Source organism: Gossypium raimondii, chromosome 12 (genome assembly GCF_025698545.1).
Source record: "Gossypium raimondii isolate GPD5lz chromosome 12, ASM2569854v1, whole genome shotgun sequence".
Taxonomy (NCBI): domain Eukaryota; kingdom Viridiplantae; phylum Streptophyta; class Magnoliopsida; order Malvales; family Malvaceae; genus Gossypium; species Gossypium raimondii.
Window position 1 is genome coordinate 9,849,962 of NC_068576.1, and position 15,363 is coordinate 9,865,324.

Sequence of the window (15,363 nt, forward strand, 5' to 3'; positions counted from 1 at the left end):
AGAGACTTGACAACTTCCTAGTGAATCTGAATCTTAGAAATCGACTTATTAATCATGTCTTGTGCTATATTTTTTAACGGCCAGCGTGGTCCAATTCTCTGTAATACTGAACACAATGGCAAATTTATGACATCTATTGGGGTGGGATACAAATTTCAGATCTAAGGGAAAAAAAGTATTTGTTCAAGTTCTTCCATGAAGTTGATGTGGAACGAGTATTGAGCGGCACTCTATGGACTTTTAACAATCATCTCTTAATGCTTCATCGGTTAAGAGGGGAGGATCCAAAATTAGTTCCTTTGGTGTTTCTGGATTTTTAGGTTTAGGTGCATGATCTCCCATCAGATTTTTTTTTTAAGAATGTGGCAAAGTAGTTTGGAGACTTTATTGAGAAATTTTTTGAGTATGATGCTAAACAATTAAGCTGGGGTGTTAGAAAATATCTGCAAATTCGGGTTCAGTTGGATGTGCCAAAACATTTAAAGAGAAGGAAGAAGCTTATGATTTCTCAATCCAATTTTGTATATGCAATGTTCTGTTATGAAAGACTGATGCTGTTCTGCTTTTTGTATGGATGCTTGGGTCATGGGGACAATTTCTATCAAATCAGAATCAATCATGGTATGAAGAAGCTAGAGTTTGGATTGGATATGTTATTGAGGGCACAATTGAGGAGGGCAACCACTATAACGAGTGTTCGACTATGGGATGATGATAGTGGAGAGTTTTTGGTGCAAAAATCAAAATACGAGAAAAAAATTTAGCGAGGTGATAAAGATAGACTCATGGTAGAAGATAAACCCTATCTTGGGTTTTAATATGGAAGGGATGTCAAGTTAGGATGACACAAATGGAATAGGTTCTTCAAGTGGGTTAGGCCAAGTTTGTTAGACCTTTCCTTTCCCACGTTTATCGATCGACTGGTTCATTTCTTGATTTAAATACAATAGTTTAATTCAATTAACCAATTTAAACATATTAAAATACTTAAATTCATGCAATTAACCTTTTAATGACATTTTACATATTTACCCTAAACTTTCACCTTTTATTCAATTTTATCCCTAAAACTGAAATTTTCACAATTATCACAAATTAACCCCAAAACCCTTGTGCCGAATTCTATAAAATACTTAAACAGACCATTTTTGCCACTTTACCACAAGAATTTCATGTTATTGTACAATTTTAACAACTTAGTCCCTAAATTTTAAAATTAACTAAAATAACTTTACAAAATAGTTTTGTTTAACTATCAAGCTTAATAATCTATCATCAAAGTTCAAGAACATCACAAATTCATTCATGACATAATTATAAATATTTAACAGTTTTACGAATTAATCCTCGAGTTCGCTAGATTAAGCTACAACGATTTCAAAAACATAAAAATCACAAAAAACGAACTCAAAATACATACCATGCAAGAGACTTAAAGCTTGGCCAAATGCTTATCTACTCAACAATGGAGTTTTGGTTATCCCCCAAAGACAAAAGAGAAAGATGGTGACTTTGTTCATCTTTGTTTAAATTATTTATTAACTTAATTACCATTTTAACCTTTTAATTTTAACTAAAAATTCATAAATCAGCACCTTTAAACCGTCGACTATAATAGAAAAGGTATATTTACCTTTTAAATCCCTTAATTCATGGTTCCATAGCCATTCAATACAATTAAACTAACAGCGATTGACTTTTGTAACTTTTAAAATTTAATTCGTTTTACTTAATGAACTATCTAAACGTTAAGTTTTTCTAACCAAATTTTAATACAACACTATAATAACCCTATAAATATTAAATAAATAAAGGTTACTAACTCACTAATTGGAATAGTGGTTCCAAAACCACTATTTTTAACACCACTGAAAAACGAGCTGTTACACTTATACTGAAAATGACACATCCAACAAACCTCAAGAATTTTTGCCCAATTAGTTTGTGCATGATTCTATACAAAGTAATATCAATGGCTGCTGCAAATCGCCTCCAAAAAGTTTTAAAGGTATGTACCGATGAAGCCCAAAGTGATTTCGTCCCGAGAAGATTTATTACTGATAATGTCCTTTTTGCCTATGAACTCATGCATACTTTTAAGCAGAGAAGGATGGGAGAGAAAGGAAGCTTGACATTAAAGCTTGATATGAGCAATGCGTATGATAAGGTGGAATGGGTTTTCCTAGAGCAAATGATGCTAAAAATAGGTTTTGCTAGCTCATGTGTAGACTTTATAATGCATTGTATTAGCTCAGTCTTTTACTCAATATGCCTAAACAGAGAGATAGGGGAGAGGTTCAAACCAAAATGGGGATTACATCAAGGGGACCCGTTGAACCCTTATTTGTTTTTAATATGTAGCGAAGGTCTTTCCTCTCTTATAAGATTAGCTATTTAGGAAGGATTAATAAAGGGGGCAAGGGTAAGTTGCAGAGGGCCCCTTATTTCTCATTTATTGTTTACTGACGATTGTATTTTGTTTGGTGATGCGATAAAAAGAGGGTTGTATTTTGTTTGGTGATGCGACAAAAAGAGGGGCACATACTTTAAAGAATATATTGCGGGAGTATGAAATTTGCTTGGGGCAATGCATTAATTTTGAAAAATCATTTGCTTATTTTAGCTCAAATGTATCGTAGCAAAGGAGGGAATTGATGTTTTTTATCCTCAATGTCAGAATTTCTAGGGACCCAGAAAGATATCTGGGTTTACCTAATATGGTGGGCAAGAACAAGCGAAAGGCTTTCCAAACTCTAAAGGATCGACTGATGAGTAGGATTAATGGGTGGATTATAAATCATTTTTCACAAAGGGGAAGGAAGTCTTTATAAAATGAGTACTACAAACGATCCTGGCGTATTCAATGACGTGTTTCCTATTGTCGAATTCGCTTTGTCTTGAATTAGAGGGTATCATTGGAAAATGTTGGTGTTAAAAGAGCCATGGAAAGTAGGGTATCGATTGGTGCGAGTGGAGGAGATTGTGTAATTTGAAAGAGGATGGAGGATTAGGATTTAGATGCCTATCAAAATTTAATTTAGTGTTATTAGCAATGTAAGGTTGGTCTCTAATCTGTTATCCAAATTCTTTATTGGCACGATTGTTAAAAGCCAAATATTACAGAGTCAGATTTTTTAAATGCAAGATTGAGCAATATACCTTCATATACCTGGAAGAGTGTGTGGACGGTGAAAGGGCTACTAAAGAAGGGATTATGCTGACGAATCAGATCAGGAAATTAAGTCTTGGTTTTGGAAGATATGTGGGTGCCAAGAGCTATGGATTTCAAAATCCAAACACGAGCAAATGATCAACATATATGTTATGTATCGTATTTAATTGATCAAACTACAAATTATTGGAGGGAAGGATAAATAAAAATTACCTTTAATGAAGAAGAGGCTGACAGGATCTTATGCATTCCTTTACCATGTCCACCACAGGAGGACAGGTTGGTATGGCGAGGTGAGGCTTCTGGGGAATACTCGATAAGGAGTGGGTACAAAATACTAATACAAGAAATACACCCGACTACTCTCAACAATGAACAACATGCTTACAACCCCTTTTATAAAAGACTTTGGCTCTTGGATCTGCCTTCTAAAATAAAAATTATGAATTGGAGGATTTTTATCAGTTATTTGCCTACTCAATACAATCTATACCAAAGGAGATTGGTGGGATCTGTGAACTGTCCCAAATGTACAGGCAAAGCAGAAAATGTTGAGCATGCTTTTCGAGATTGTTTAGCTGTAAAAGAAATTTGGGGAAAGTTAGGTATAGAATGGCCACAGGAACTAAACAAGGGTCAGTTTAAAGATTGGATGCTATACCTCTATAACAGCGTCTCAATACAAAAATGTCGAGTAATATCCAGTTCATTTTGGGCCATGTGGATAGCTAGGAACAAATACCTACATGAGGGGATACTACAAAATGGATCTGACATAGCATGTTTCATCACGAGTTAAATACAGGAATTGGAGGAACTTAACAAGAGGTTACCTGGTTGAAGAGTGGAGGGAGAGCGTTGGAGATCGCCGAAGGAGTCGTATGTGAAAATCAACTTTGATGCTGCTTTTCACAAACAAAGCAAAAGTTCATGTTCGAGGATAGTGGTCAGGGATTCAAGTGGGAGGGTTCTGAATTTTACCATGCGCCTGAATGAGCACATACCAACTGGTTTTGTTGCAGAGGCAATTGCGTGTGTCCAGGCGGTTCAGTTAGGACCGGATTTTGGAATCATAAAGGCTGAAATTGAAGGCAATGTGTTGTCAGTAATAAAGGTGAGAATAGGGAATACAGATAAATCTGAATTTTGTGCCTATGTATTAAGCGTTAGAATGCTAAGCTCTAATTATGAAGCATGCTTGTTTAGAAACACATCGAGATAGGCAAATAAAGTGGTGCATGCATTAGCAGTGGAGGAGTTAAAAGGAACAGGGGGTACTTATCTACAAAATGGATTTCCTCGGTCGACTGCTATGGAGGTAGAGGATGATCGCCGAAAAGCATCTCTGAGAGAGTAAGTGGCGTAATAAGGATTGCATGGTGGATAGAACAAAAGAATCGATCAAGTTTGAAAAGGGTTACTGTCAATTAGGGGTTTATTGAGTGAAACCTCAGTCAAAATGGTCTCTTGATGAACAAAGTGGATGGGTTCAGTGGGGGTACCTCGGAATCAAGCTGGTTGAAGAAGACATCGGCTTTTGTGAGGAGTTTTGGACTATTAAGAGAGGTGCATCCGGTTTCTAGCATGAGTATCGACGAACGGACAATCAGTCGGTGAACGGGAACTGCTGGGTACTGGATGTTTCAAGAGGAGTTTCGATCGTGGAAAGGCTGGCTTCTGATTAGGGACGTTTGTTTGGTTCTTTCGTTTTGTTTTAAGAAACCGATTGGGTTCCTTCAGGGTTTGCTTTAATTTCTTGTTTTTTATTTTTATTTTTTATTCTTTTGAAATAAATGCAAGCCAATTGTCTTTTTCAAAAAAAAAATTATACTAAAAAAATTAATTTTTTTTCTTCAAAATAAAAAATATAACACTTAAATTAATTTCAAGGTGAGATTGGATCTTCTATAAAATTTCGGGTTCGAGTTCAGGACGAATTTTTTTTCTTAAGAGTTAAGATCGGAGCGAAATCAAAACAGATTAAGTTGGTGTCAAACTGGGCAAAAATTTGCCCCGCCCCACCCTATTGCCATCCCTAATTTTGTTTTTCATTTTCGAACATAAATACAAACTTTTTATATTGAGAACCGATGGTTATTAGGGAAAGGGGTTCTTAGCCCCCAAATCATTGTACTCTACTTTTTTAAAAAATTAACTTTAAGCCCCTCAAAATTTTTAAAAGTTCTAATTTAAATCTTTTAAAATATTAAAACTTTTAATTAAAATCTTCAAAATTTATGTAAAACCTCCAAAGTTTTTTGAAAGTTTTAATTAGGTTAGCCAAAATTTTTGGAAAATCTCATTAAATTATATATATAACAAAATGGTTTTTCAGTGCTCTAACACTATTATGTAGTTCCTGTTTGTTTAGTAAATTAGTGAAGGAAAATACAACAGTAATTGACCCTCTATATTCTAATTGCTCAGTTCTGAGTAGGAAGCTTCCTGACCCCCTCCATTCCCTTAGGGACTTGAAAAGAAAAAGAAAGGAACAGAGATAGGAAGCTTCCCTGACCCTGCCCCCTGCCCCTGACCGTATCCATATCCCTCCTCCTTTACTATCTGTTATGCCTCTAATTCCAAAATTTCATTTCAACCTAAACAGGATGCTTTCTATTCCATCATCTTTATGGTCCTCTTTTTTCCTATATGAATATATATATATATATATATTCACAGTTTCTTCTCAATTTAACATTGTTAGATTAATGGTATTCAAATACATGTGAAAATGCAGGGGAAGATTATTATATTAACTGCAAATTAAACTATGATTAAATTTAAAACAGACTTTCGACGCTGCCTGCTTCCACAATACTAGTATATATTTACAAATCAATCTCAACCTTACGTGAAAATAAGAGAAATAGCAGCAGCAGCAGTAGTACAGGTCTATAAGATGATTTATTACGTTATTAACTATAAGATGCACCTCATAGAGTAGCTGGAGACAAATGGAGAAAGGGAAACCCTAGGGTGATCACTCTCCAATCCGTAGTCCGTCATCGGACGGTACTCCAAATCTTCATCATGATCATACACAAACTCTGGGATCTCAACCTCCTTCCTCTTCACGTGCTCCCATAGATAGTCCACCCTGCTCACGTATCTCAGTTTCCCGTACAACCTACCACACCCACGCCCACCCTAACGTCTCTATTAACGCTAAATCAATATATGCTTAAGAGAATACGAATGAAAAGGTTTGGTTTGGTTTGGTTGTTTACCCTCCGCTGAAGAGAAAGCGGCCAAAGGTGGCGAGGAAGAGATGGGCCTGGAGGCCAGGGTGCAGGAAGTATACGGCTTGGAGATTATCCCTAACGTTGATAGGGATGGCCTTGTAGATCCACCGTAGCCCTGAGATTCCAGGAAGTTGTCGCTCCTTTGAACCCCGGTGTGCACGTACAACACCGAAAACCTCCTCTTTCCTAGCCTTGAAATATATGCTCTTCCAAATACTTCTTCACAACCTCAACGATCAATAACCGAGCTGATCAACCCAAATCTTCTTTAAACAGAATAATAATAGCAAATCAAGAAAAGAAAAGGGAGGTGGAGGCGTGGGGATCACTAATTACCAGGGAAGAATTTTCCGATAATACGAAGAATCTTGTGACCTTGCTTATCTTTGCCGCGGATCTTGAAAATGTCGAGTTTGAGCAGGAGGAGTTCTTGATCAGCCTCGGAAATCTGGGATGACATGATTGTTGGGATTTTTGTGATAATTTTAAAGAAAGTAGCCGAGAAAAAGTATTGAGGAATATGGAATTCAGTAGACTCATTTTTTCTTTTGATATATGTATTTTTATTTTTCAAGTTTTATTTCATTAAATAGAAATTATAATTTAATTTATTAATTTTAATATTTATAAGTTAAATTATTTTATTAACTATTAAAAGATAATATTTGAATTTTTTATTAAATTATGTTTTCAAATCATCGAATTTATATATTGAGGGTGAAATTTAATTTAAAAAATCAAAGTTGTTAGTAAAATTTAATAAAATTCAAAGCTTAACAGTAAAATTCAACTCATAAGAGTTGAATGCAAAATTACCATGGCAAATATCAATAAAATTTCAATTTTTACATATAGTGTGATGGTGAATTTGCACTTTAATCTTAAAATATTTAAATAAGTTTATTTGTAAATAAATTTGATATTTGATGAATCTGAATAAATCATATTTAAATCATAATTCTTGAATTAATGAAAATAATAAGTACTTGAAATTTTATCACACACACATGCATGTGAAACCATGTATTTAGAATGCATGAGTGTATTTATAGATAACATACAATAAATAATGAATTGATATGTACAAAATTAAAATAAAAAATTTAAATTGTGACACTAACTCAAAGGACAACATTATCAATAAGATTATGGCATACCCTCGATATGGGTGAAAATAATTAAATAGTATATATTAAGAATTAGTATAAGAACTAAATGTTGTAGTTTAGAAGAGCGTATGTTAATATTTTGGGTTCAAATTCCATTATAAACATTAATGTTTTTTAGATTTTATCTGAAAAGACAAAAATACTCTTAAATTAATATTTATTGCTTTGTTAAAATAAGGGCATTTTGACAATTTAATGACTGAATTGGGATGTGGTTATGGGTGGCGCCAACTCAGTCAATATCTGTATATATAGTAAGTACAAATATACAATTGATGTAGGTAATAATGTATGCATAATAAAATTAAAATGTATAAAGAAAATTCAAGTAAAGCTTTGGTCAAATGCCACTATAAGCATATATATTCTTATTTTTAAATAAAAAGATTAAAGTGTCGATTGACTTGTGACACCAACTTAATTACAATTTAAACAATAGTATAGATATTTGTATGGAATGTAGATTAAAATTTTTATAAGGAGTATAAAAATATATATTTGAAATTCAAAATTGTTAAGTAGATATTAAAATACAACTTACAGAAGTCGTCCATTGAAATTTTTATTTAATCTCTATATTTTATGAGAATTTGAATGTAGATATCACAATCGTCGATCCTTGGATTGGTTGAGTTGGGGAAATTGAAAAAGCCAAAAGAGTTGGATGGTAGGATATTTACTTCACTTCCACTTTCGACATTCGTTTTCATCATCCCCTTTATATTTTTTTTTCATATACCAATACCAAATCTAAAGGATTTGCTTTCTTATTTTGGTCAGAAAAGGTGGATTACATTCCTAAATCTAGAAAAGCTTCAAACAAAGTCGAAACTGGAGTTAGCTTTAATGCACCATGGCAAAGGATTTGGATATATCAATGTTTTAACTCCGTCAAGCTCGATCCCACCGATTTAATTAAAAATTATTAAAATGATTCAAATAAAAAATTTGATTTAATCGTCAATTCGACTATCGATTCAACTAATTTTTCAATCACTTCAATTAATTTGTATCAATTTCCAGTCTAACTAGTTCAAAATCACTTTTCGAACCTATTCTCTAATTTGTTCTCAGTTCAACCCGATTCAAGCCTATAGCAAATCTTTGATATATATATTCACAGTTTCTTCTCAATTTAACATTGTTAGATTAATGGTATTCAAATACATGTGAAAATGCAGGGAAGATTATTATATTAACTGCAAATTAAACTATGATTAAATTTAAAACAGACTTTCGACGCTGCCTGCTTCCACAATACTAGTATATATTTACAAATCAATCTCAACCTTACGTGAAAATAAGAGAAATAGCAGCAGCAGCAGTAGTACAGGTCTATAAGATGATTTATTACGTTATTAACTATAAGATGCACCTCATAGAGTAGCTGGAGACAAATGGAGAAAGGGAAACCCTAGGGTGATCACTCTCCAATCCGTAGTCCGTCATCGGACGGTACTCCAAATCTTCATCATGATCATACACAAACTCTGGGATCTCAACCTCCTTCCTCTTCACGTGCTCCCATAGATAGTCCACCCTGCTCACGTATCTCAGTTTCCCGTACAACCTACCACACCCACGCCCACCCTAACGTCTCTATTAACGCTAAATCAATATATGCTTAAGAGAATACGAATGAAAAGGTTTGGTTTGGTTTGGTTGTTTACCCTCCGCTGAAGAGAAAGCGGCCAAAGGTGGCGAGGAAGAGATGGGCCTGGAGGCCAGGGTGCAGGAAGTATACGGCTTGGAGATTATCCCTAACGTTGATAGGGATGGCCTTGTAGATCCACCGTAGCCCTGAGATTCCAGGGAAGTTGTCGCTCCTTTGAACCCCGGTGTGCACGTACAACACCGAAAACCTCCTCTTTCCTAGCCTTGGAAATATATGCTCTTCCAAATACTTCTTCACAACCTCAACGATCAATAACCGAGCTGATCAACCCAAATCTTCTTTAAACAGAATAATAATAGCAAATCAAGAAAAAGAAAAAGGGAGGTGGAGGCGTGGGGATCACTAATTACCAGGGAAGAATTTTCCGATAATACGAAGAATCTTGTGACCTTGCTTATCTTTGCCGCGGATCTTGAAAATGTCGAGTTTGAGCAGGAGGAGTTCTTGATCAGCCTCGGAAATCTGGGATGACATGATTGTTGGGATTTTGTGATAATTTTAAAGAAAGTAGCCGAGAAAAGTATTGAGGAATATGGAATTCAGTAGACTCATTTTTCTTTTGATATATGTATTTTATTTTTCAAGTTTTATTTCATTAAATAGAAATTATAATTTAATTTATTAATTTTAATATTTATAAGTTAAATTATTTTATTAACTATTAAAAGATAATATTTGAATTTTTTATTAAATTATGTTTTCAAATCATCGAATTTATATATTGAGGGTGAAATTTAATTTAAAAAATCAAAGTTGTTAGTAAAATTTAATAAAATTCAAAGCTTAACAGTAAAATTCAACTCATAAGAGTTGAATGCAAAATTACCATGGCAAATATCAATAAAAATTTCAATTTTTACATATAGTGTGATGGTGAATTTGCACTTTAATCTTAAAATATTTAAATAAGTTTATTTGTAAATAAATTTGATATTTGATGAATCTGAATAAATCATATTTAAATCATAATTCTTGAATTAATGAAAATAATAAGTACTTGAAATTTTATCACACACATGCATGTGAAACCATGTATTTAGAATGCATGAGTGTATTTATAGATAACATACAATAAATAATGAATTGATATGTACAAAATTAAAATAAAAAATTTAAATTGTGACACTAACTCAAAGGACAACATTATCAATAAGATTATGGCATACCCTCGATATGGGTGAAAATAATTAAATAGTATATATTAAGAATTAGTATAAGAACTAAATGTTGTAGTTTAGAAGAGCGTATGTTAATATTTTGGGTTCAAATTCCATTATAAACATTAATGTTTTTTAGATTTTATCTGAAAAGACAAAAATACTCTTAAATTAATATTTATTGCTTTGTTAAAATAAGGGCATTTTGACAATTTAATGACTGAATTGGGATGTGGTTATGGGTGGCGCCAACTCGGTCAATATCTGTATATATAGTAAGTACAAATATACAATTGATGTAGGTAATAATGTATGCATAATAAAATTAAAATGTATAAAGAAAATTCAAGTAAAGCTTTGGTCAAATGCCACTATAAGCATATATATTCTTATTTTTAAATAAAAAGATTAAAGTGTCGATTGACTTGTGACACCAACTTAATTACAATTTAAACAATAGTATAGATATTTGTATGGAATGTAGATTAAAATTTTTATAAGGAGTATAAAAATATATATTTGAAATTCAAAATTGTTAAGTAGATATTAAAATACAACTTACAGAAGTCGTCCATTGAAATTTTTATTTAATCTCTATATTTTATGAGAATTTGAATGTAGATATCACAATCGTCGATCCTTGGATTGGTTGAGTTGGGGAAATTGAAAAGCCAAAAGAGTTGGATGGTAGGATATTTACTTCACTTCCACTTTCGACATTCGTTTTCATCATCCCCTTTATATTTTTTTTTCATATACCAATACCAAATCTAAAGGATTTGCTTTCTTATTTTGGTCAGAAAAGGTGGATTACATTCCTAAATCTAGAAAAGCTTCAAACAAAGTCGAAACTGGAGTTAGCTTTAATGCACCATGGCAAAGGATTTGGATATATCAATGTTTTTAACTCCGTCAAGCTCGATCCCACCGATTTAATTAAAAAATTATTAAAATGATTCAAATAAAAAAATTTGATTTAATCGTCAATTCGACTATCGATTCAACTAATTTTTCAATCACTTCAATTAATTTGTATCAATTTCCAGTCTAACTAGTTCAAAATCACTTTTCGAACCTATTCTCTAATTTGTTCTCAGTTCAACCCGATTCAAGCCTATAGCAAATCTTTGATATATATATTTTTAACGATTATATACATTCTAATATTAATAGTGGGATGATTTTATCATTCTAATATATTAAATTTATTTAATAATTTATAAAAATAGAATGATCTGCTTACTTTGCTTTAAAATTAGAGTGCTTGCAGATTATTTTGTAACTTTTATACTATTAATACTTTAATATTTCAACTATTGAATTTATTAAAAATATTTATATATATTTAACGGTTGAAAGTTTTTTACATAAAATGAATAGTTAATTATTTTAAATTTATGTCAAATTTGACATGCATTATCTATATGAATAAAACATAAAATATAAAAGTTTGAATTGTTAAAATATCATTCATATAAAAATATTACAAAATGGTGTAAAACCAATTTTTTAAGTGTTACACCCCTATAAGTGAATCACTCCCCTATTCCCCTTTTTTTTGTTTCGATTAGCAAAAATCTAAGAGCATGATAGCAGATTAGCTTTACGTTGCCAAGGAGTTCCTCAAACTTTCGCTGTCCATTGGTCGCCCCCCTCCCCAAAAAAAACCTTTCAAAAAATAAAAAACCTTCCAAAAACCTTTCAATGATTGTGTCCCCCCCAAAATAAACAATGGAAACACTCGAGGAAACTCAATAGGGAATAGAATAATTCTACTTGCTACATTCACAGGGGTCCACGGTATCCATTTCAGAATTATCAAGATGCAATGGCAATTTGTGGGTACTACAGATATCCTAATTTGTTCATCACATTTACCTACAATGCCAAATGCTAACGACCTAAGGATAGACGAGATATAATGTCAAGGGTTCTCAGACTAAAACTGGGCTCTTCATGCAAGACATTGTTGACACAATTTTTTTTGATAAAACGGGGTCGACTTAGATTTTGAAAACAAAAACAAACATGGGAGTCGCCACCAATCTTTTTTGATGAGGTGTGATCGGGTCATCTCGAAAATGGTTATTTTTAATAAACAATTTAGATTTATTAAAACAATGCTTTTGGTCTTTTAAATTCAGAAAAACAGGTTCGGGAGTCGGTTACGTACGAGGAAGGATTAGCACCCTCGTAACGCCCAGAAATTGGTACCTAGTTGATTAATTAGTGTCTTAGTGTCGAAGATTGAAAACTTTGAAGAGTTTTTTTAAAAAATACGATCCTTAAAAAAAATTCGAATAACATGGATTGAAATTTAAGATTTTCTTGTTCTGAAGGAATTCACATCCAGCACGTTAAGACACGATACTTTAAACAGTCAAAACCAAGATCACTTTATGATTTCAAAAAACCATACTTTGAAGTTTTAAGAGGATATTTGGCTATTTGGTCAATCGAGAAATCGAAACCCAGCACGTTAGGGCACGCTGTCTCGAATTTCCAAATGCAAAATATTGCCTTTATTATTTTTTAGAGAAATCCTCATATCGAGAAAACAACATGTCATATCCAATGCGTTAGGACACAACGTATCGAATTTCCAATACGAGAATACATGCCGAAAATTTGCTTATTTAAAAGATATTTAGCTATCTAGGGTTTAAAAAAGGGTTCATGCCCAGTAAGTTAGGACACGATCTTTTCTTAATTCCCGAGATCGTTTAAAACTTGAGTTTGAAAAGATTCGTGTATTTAGATTTATTGTGAAAATCGAAACCCAATAAGTTAGGGTATGACCTTCTCGAATCTAAACACGAGGTTTTGCTAATTCAAAAATCATAATTTATGCATTGAATAAAATTAATCTAACACGAAATAGTAGAAGTAAAACACGATGTTAATGCTCAGTAACAAAACAATAATGAATTCGATAATGTAAGTATGAATAATATGAATAATCATCAAAATGAAATAAATAAATATAAGAGACAAATCAATCATATAATTGCAAGTAAATAAGCGAATAGAATTAAAACGGTCTTTGAAAATAATAATGAACATGTATATAAATAAATAAATAATAATAACAATAAAGAAAATGAATAAAATCAAAATGTAAAGATATATATATATATATATATGTATATTTTAAAATTGTGAAATATATATGTATATATATATAAATTATAATATGTGTGCATCTATGTATTATAAAATGTATATAGGTATACGTATATTTTAAGATTATAAAGTATATATAAAAAAAAGAATACATGTATGTATATATATATAGGAGTTATAAAATGTGAAACAAATATATATTATAAGAATGCATGTATATATATATTTTAAAGTTATAGAATATAAAACACATATGTATCACTACACCAAAACAGGCTTTTAGCGGCGTTTAGACAAAAAACGCCACTAAAAATCGAGCATTAGCGGCGCTTTTACAAAAACGCCGCTAAAGGTAGAGCATTAGCGGCGCTTCTCCAAAAACGCCGCTAAAAATAAGCATTAGCGGCGTTTTCTGAAAAGCGCCGCAAAAAGCCTAAGCCAAGAGTTTTTGGGGCCTTTAGCGGCGTTTTTGAAGAAGCGCCGCTAATGCTCTAGCCTTTAGCGGCGTTTTTGAATAAGCGTCGCTAATGCTCTGGCCTTTAGCGGCGTTTTTGAATAAGCGCCGCTAATGCTCGGGCCTTTAGCGGCGTTTTTGAAGAAGCGCCGCTAGTGTTCGGGCCTTTAGCGGCGTTTTTGAAGAAGCGCTGCTAATGCTCTAGCCTTTAGCGGCGTTTTTGAAGAAGCGCCGCTAATGCTCAGATCTTTAGCGGCGTTTTTAAAGAAGAGCCGCTAATGCTCTGGCCTTTAGCGGCGTTTTTAAAAAAGCGCCGCTAATAATAATAAAATCTAAAACCATTTCAATTATCTCATTCTTTGATATATTCTCAAGTAATGTTTCAATTATATTTTTTTATTATAAGTTGAAAAAATTGATATTTCGTTGTATTTATTATATATTGGTCAAATTTACATTTAAATGATAACAAATAATATTGTTTAATACAAAATGTTTTTATTAAAGAGAAGTCCTAATCCTAACTATTTATTATTATTTTCAATCACAGTTTATTTAAACTACTTTACTAGAAAAATATATTAAATTATGAGTAAAATAAAATATCATAAAACTTAAATTGATAGTTCGATTAAATAAATCAAATAAAGTAAATATAAAACACCAAATATGGTGATAAATAATATTATATATTGATAATTTTATTACCAAAAATAATTTTATATTTAGTTAATCAAACATGAACACAACAATGACCTAATAGTACCTACTCAAGAGTAAGAACTAAAATGAATGAAAAGGACAAATGAAATTAGAGTATTAATTTTAAGTATTAATTTCAAATATAATTGTAAAAGATACGATAGTATTAATTTTAAAATATTTAATTTAATTATCATTATAGTTTAGGGTTTAATGTATATGGTTTAGAGTATATATATGGTTAATTTAGGATTTAGGGTCAGTTTAAAAGTTACAATTTTAAGGTTTATAGATTATGAAATTAGGGATTATGAATTAGGGATTCTAATTTAAGGGTTGTGATTTAAGGTTTATGGGTTAGAGGCTAGGGGTTAGGGGTTAGGGGTTAAGATCAATTATGGATTTAGGGTTTATGGATTTAAGGGTTAGAGGTTAGGGGTTAGGTTTAGATTAATTAGTGTGTTTTAATTTATATATTAAATAATGTTTAGGGGTTAGGGATTCTGGGTTGGGTTAGGGTTTAGGGATTAGGGATTTAGGGTTGGGTTAGGATTTAAGGTTTAAGGGTTAGGGGTTAGAGGTTAGAGGTTTAGGGGTTAAGAGTTAAAGATTTAGAGTTTAGGGTTTCATGGGTCGAGTTAGGGTTTTGGGTTTAGATTAATTTTTTAT

At 32.2% G+C, this 15,363-nt stretch overlaps 2 protein-coding genes across 12 annotated transcripts; both read right to left on the minus strand.

Moving 5' to 3' along the window:
* Nucleotides 1-3,307: 3,307 nt before the first annotated feature.
* LOC105763200 (uncharacterized) lies at nt 3,308-6,942 on the minus strand. Its single transcript, XM_052625737.1, is given in 7 exon segments — nt 3,308-3,750; nt 3,834-4,251; nt 6,105-6,299; nt 6,400-6,544; nt 6,547-6,609; nt 6,612-6,662; nt 6,751-6,942. Coding segments are annotated over 6 exon segments (606 nt in total). The 5' UTR covers nt 6,875-6,942; the 3' UTR covers nt 3,308-3,750; nt 3,834-4,223.
* On the minus strand, nt 3,308-9,751 carry LOC105763199 (uncharacterized). 11 transcript variants are annotated; one of them, XM_052625736.1, is made up of 7 exons: nt 9,609-9,751; nt 9,254-9,518; nt 8,959-9,153; nt 4,177-4,251; nt 4,006-4,074; nt 3,834-3,900; nt 3,308-3,750 (listed from the first exon to the last, which is right to left on the minus strand). In XM_052625736.1, the coding sequence occupies exons 1-4, from the start codon at nt 9,730-9,732 to the stop codon at nt 4,224-4,226; spliced, it is 612 nt and encodes a 203-aa protein (XP_052481696.1). In that variant the 5' UTR covers nt 9,733-9,751; the 3' UTR covers nt 3,308-3,750; nt 3,834-3,900; nt 4,006-4,074; nt 4,177-4,223. The 11 variants fall into 11 exon arrangements, with proteins under 11 accessions (XP_052481696.1, XP_052481690.1, XP_052481695.1 ...); XM_052625730.1 differs by having other exon boundaries at nt 3,834-3,914; XM_052625735.1 differs by having other exon boundaries at nt 3,834-3,929.
* Between the last annotated feature and the right edge of the window lie 5,612 nt (nt 9,752-15,363).

Coding starts and splice junctions, on each gene's coding strand:
- LOC105763199 (XM_052625736.1), bottom strand. CDS start 9,732: ATGTCATCCCAGATTTCCGAGGCTGATCAAGAACTCCTCCTGCTCAAA. Junction 9,519..9,608: donor TATCGGAAAATTCTTCCCTG/GTAATTAGTGAT, acceptor TGGGTTGATCAG/CTCGGTTATTGATCGTTGAG. Junction 4,252..8,958: donor GTCTCCAGCTACTCTATGAG/GTGCATCTTATA, acceptor CTTCAATTTCAG/CCTTTATGATTCCAAAATCC.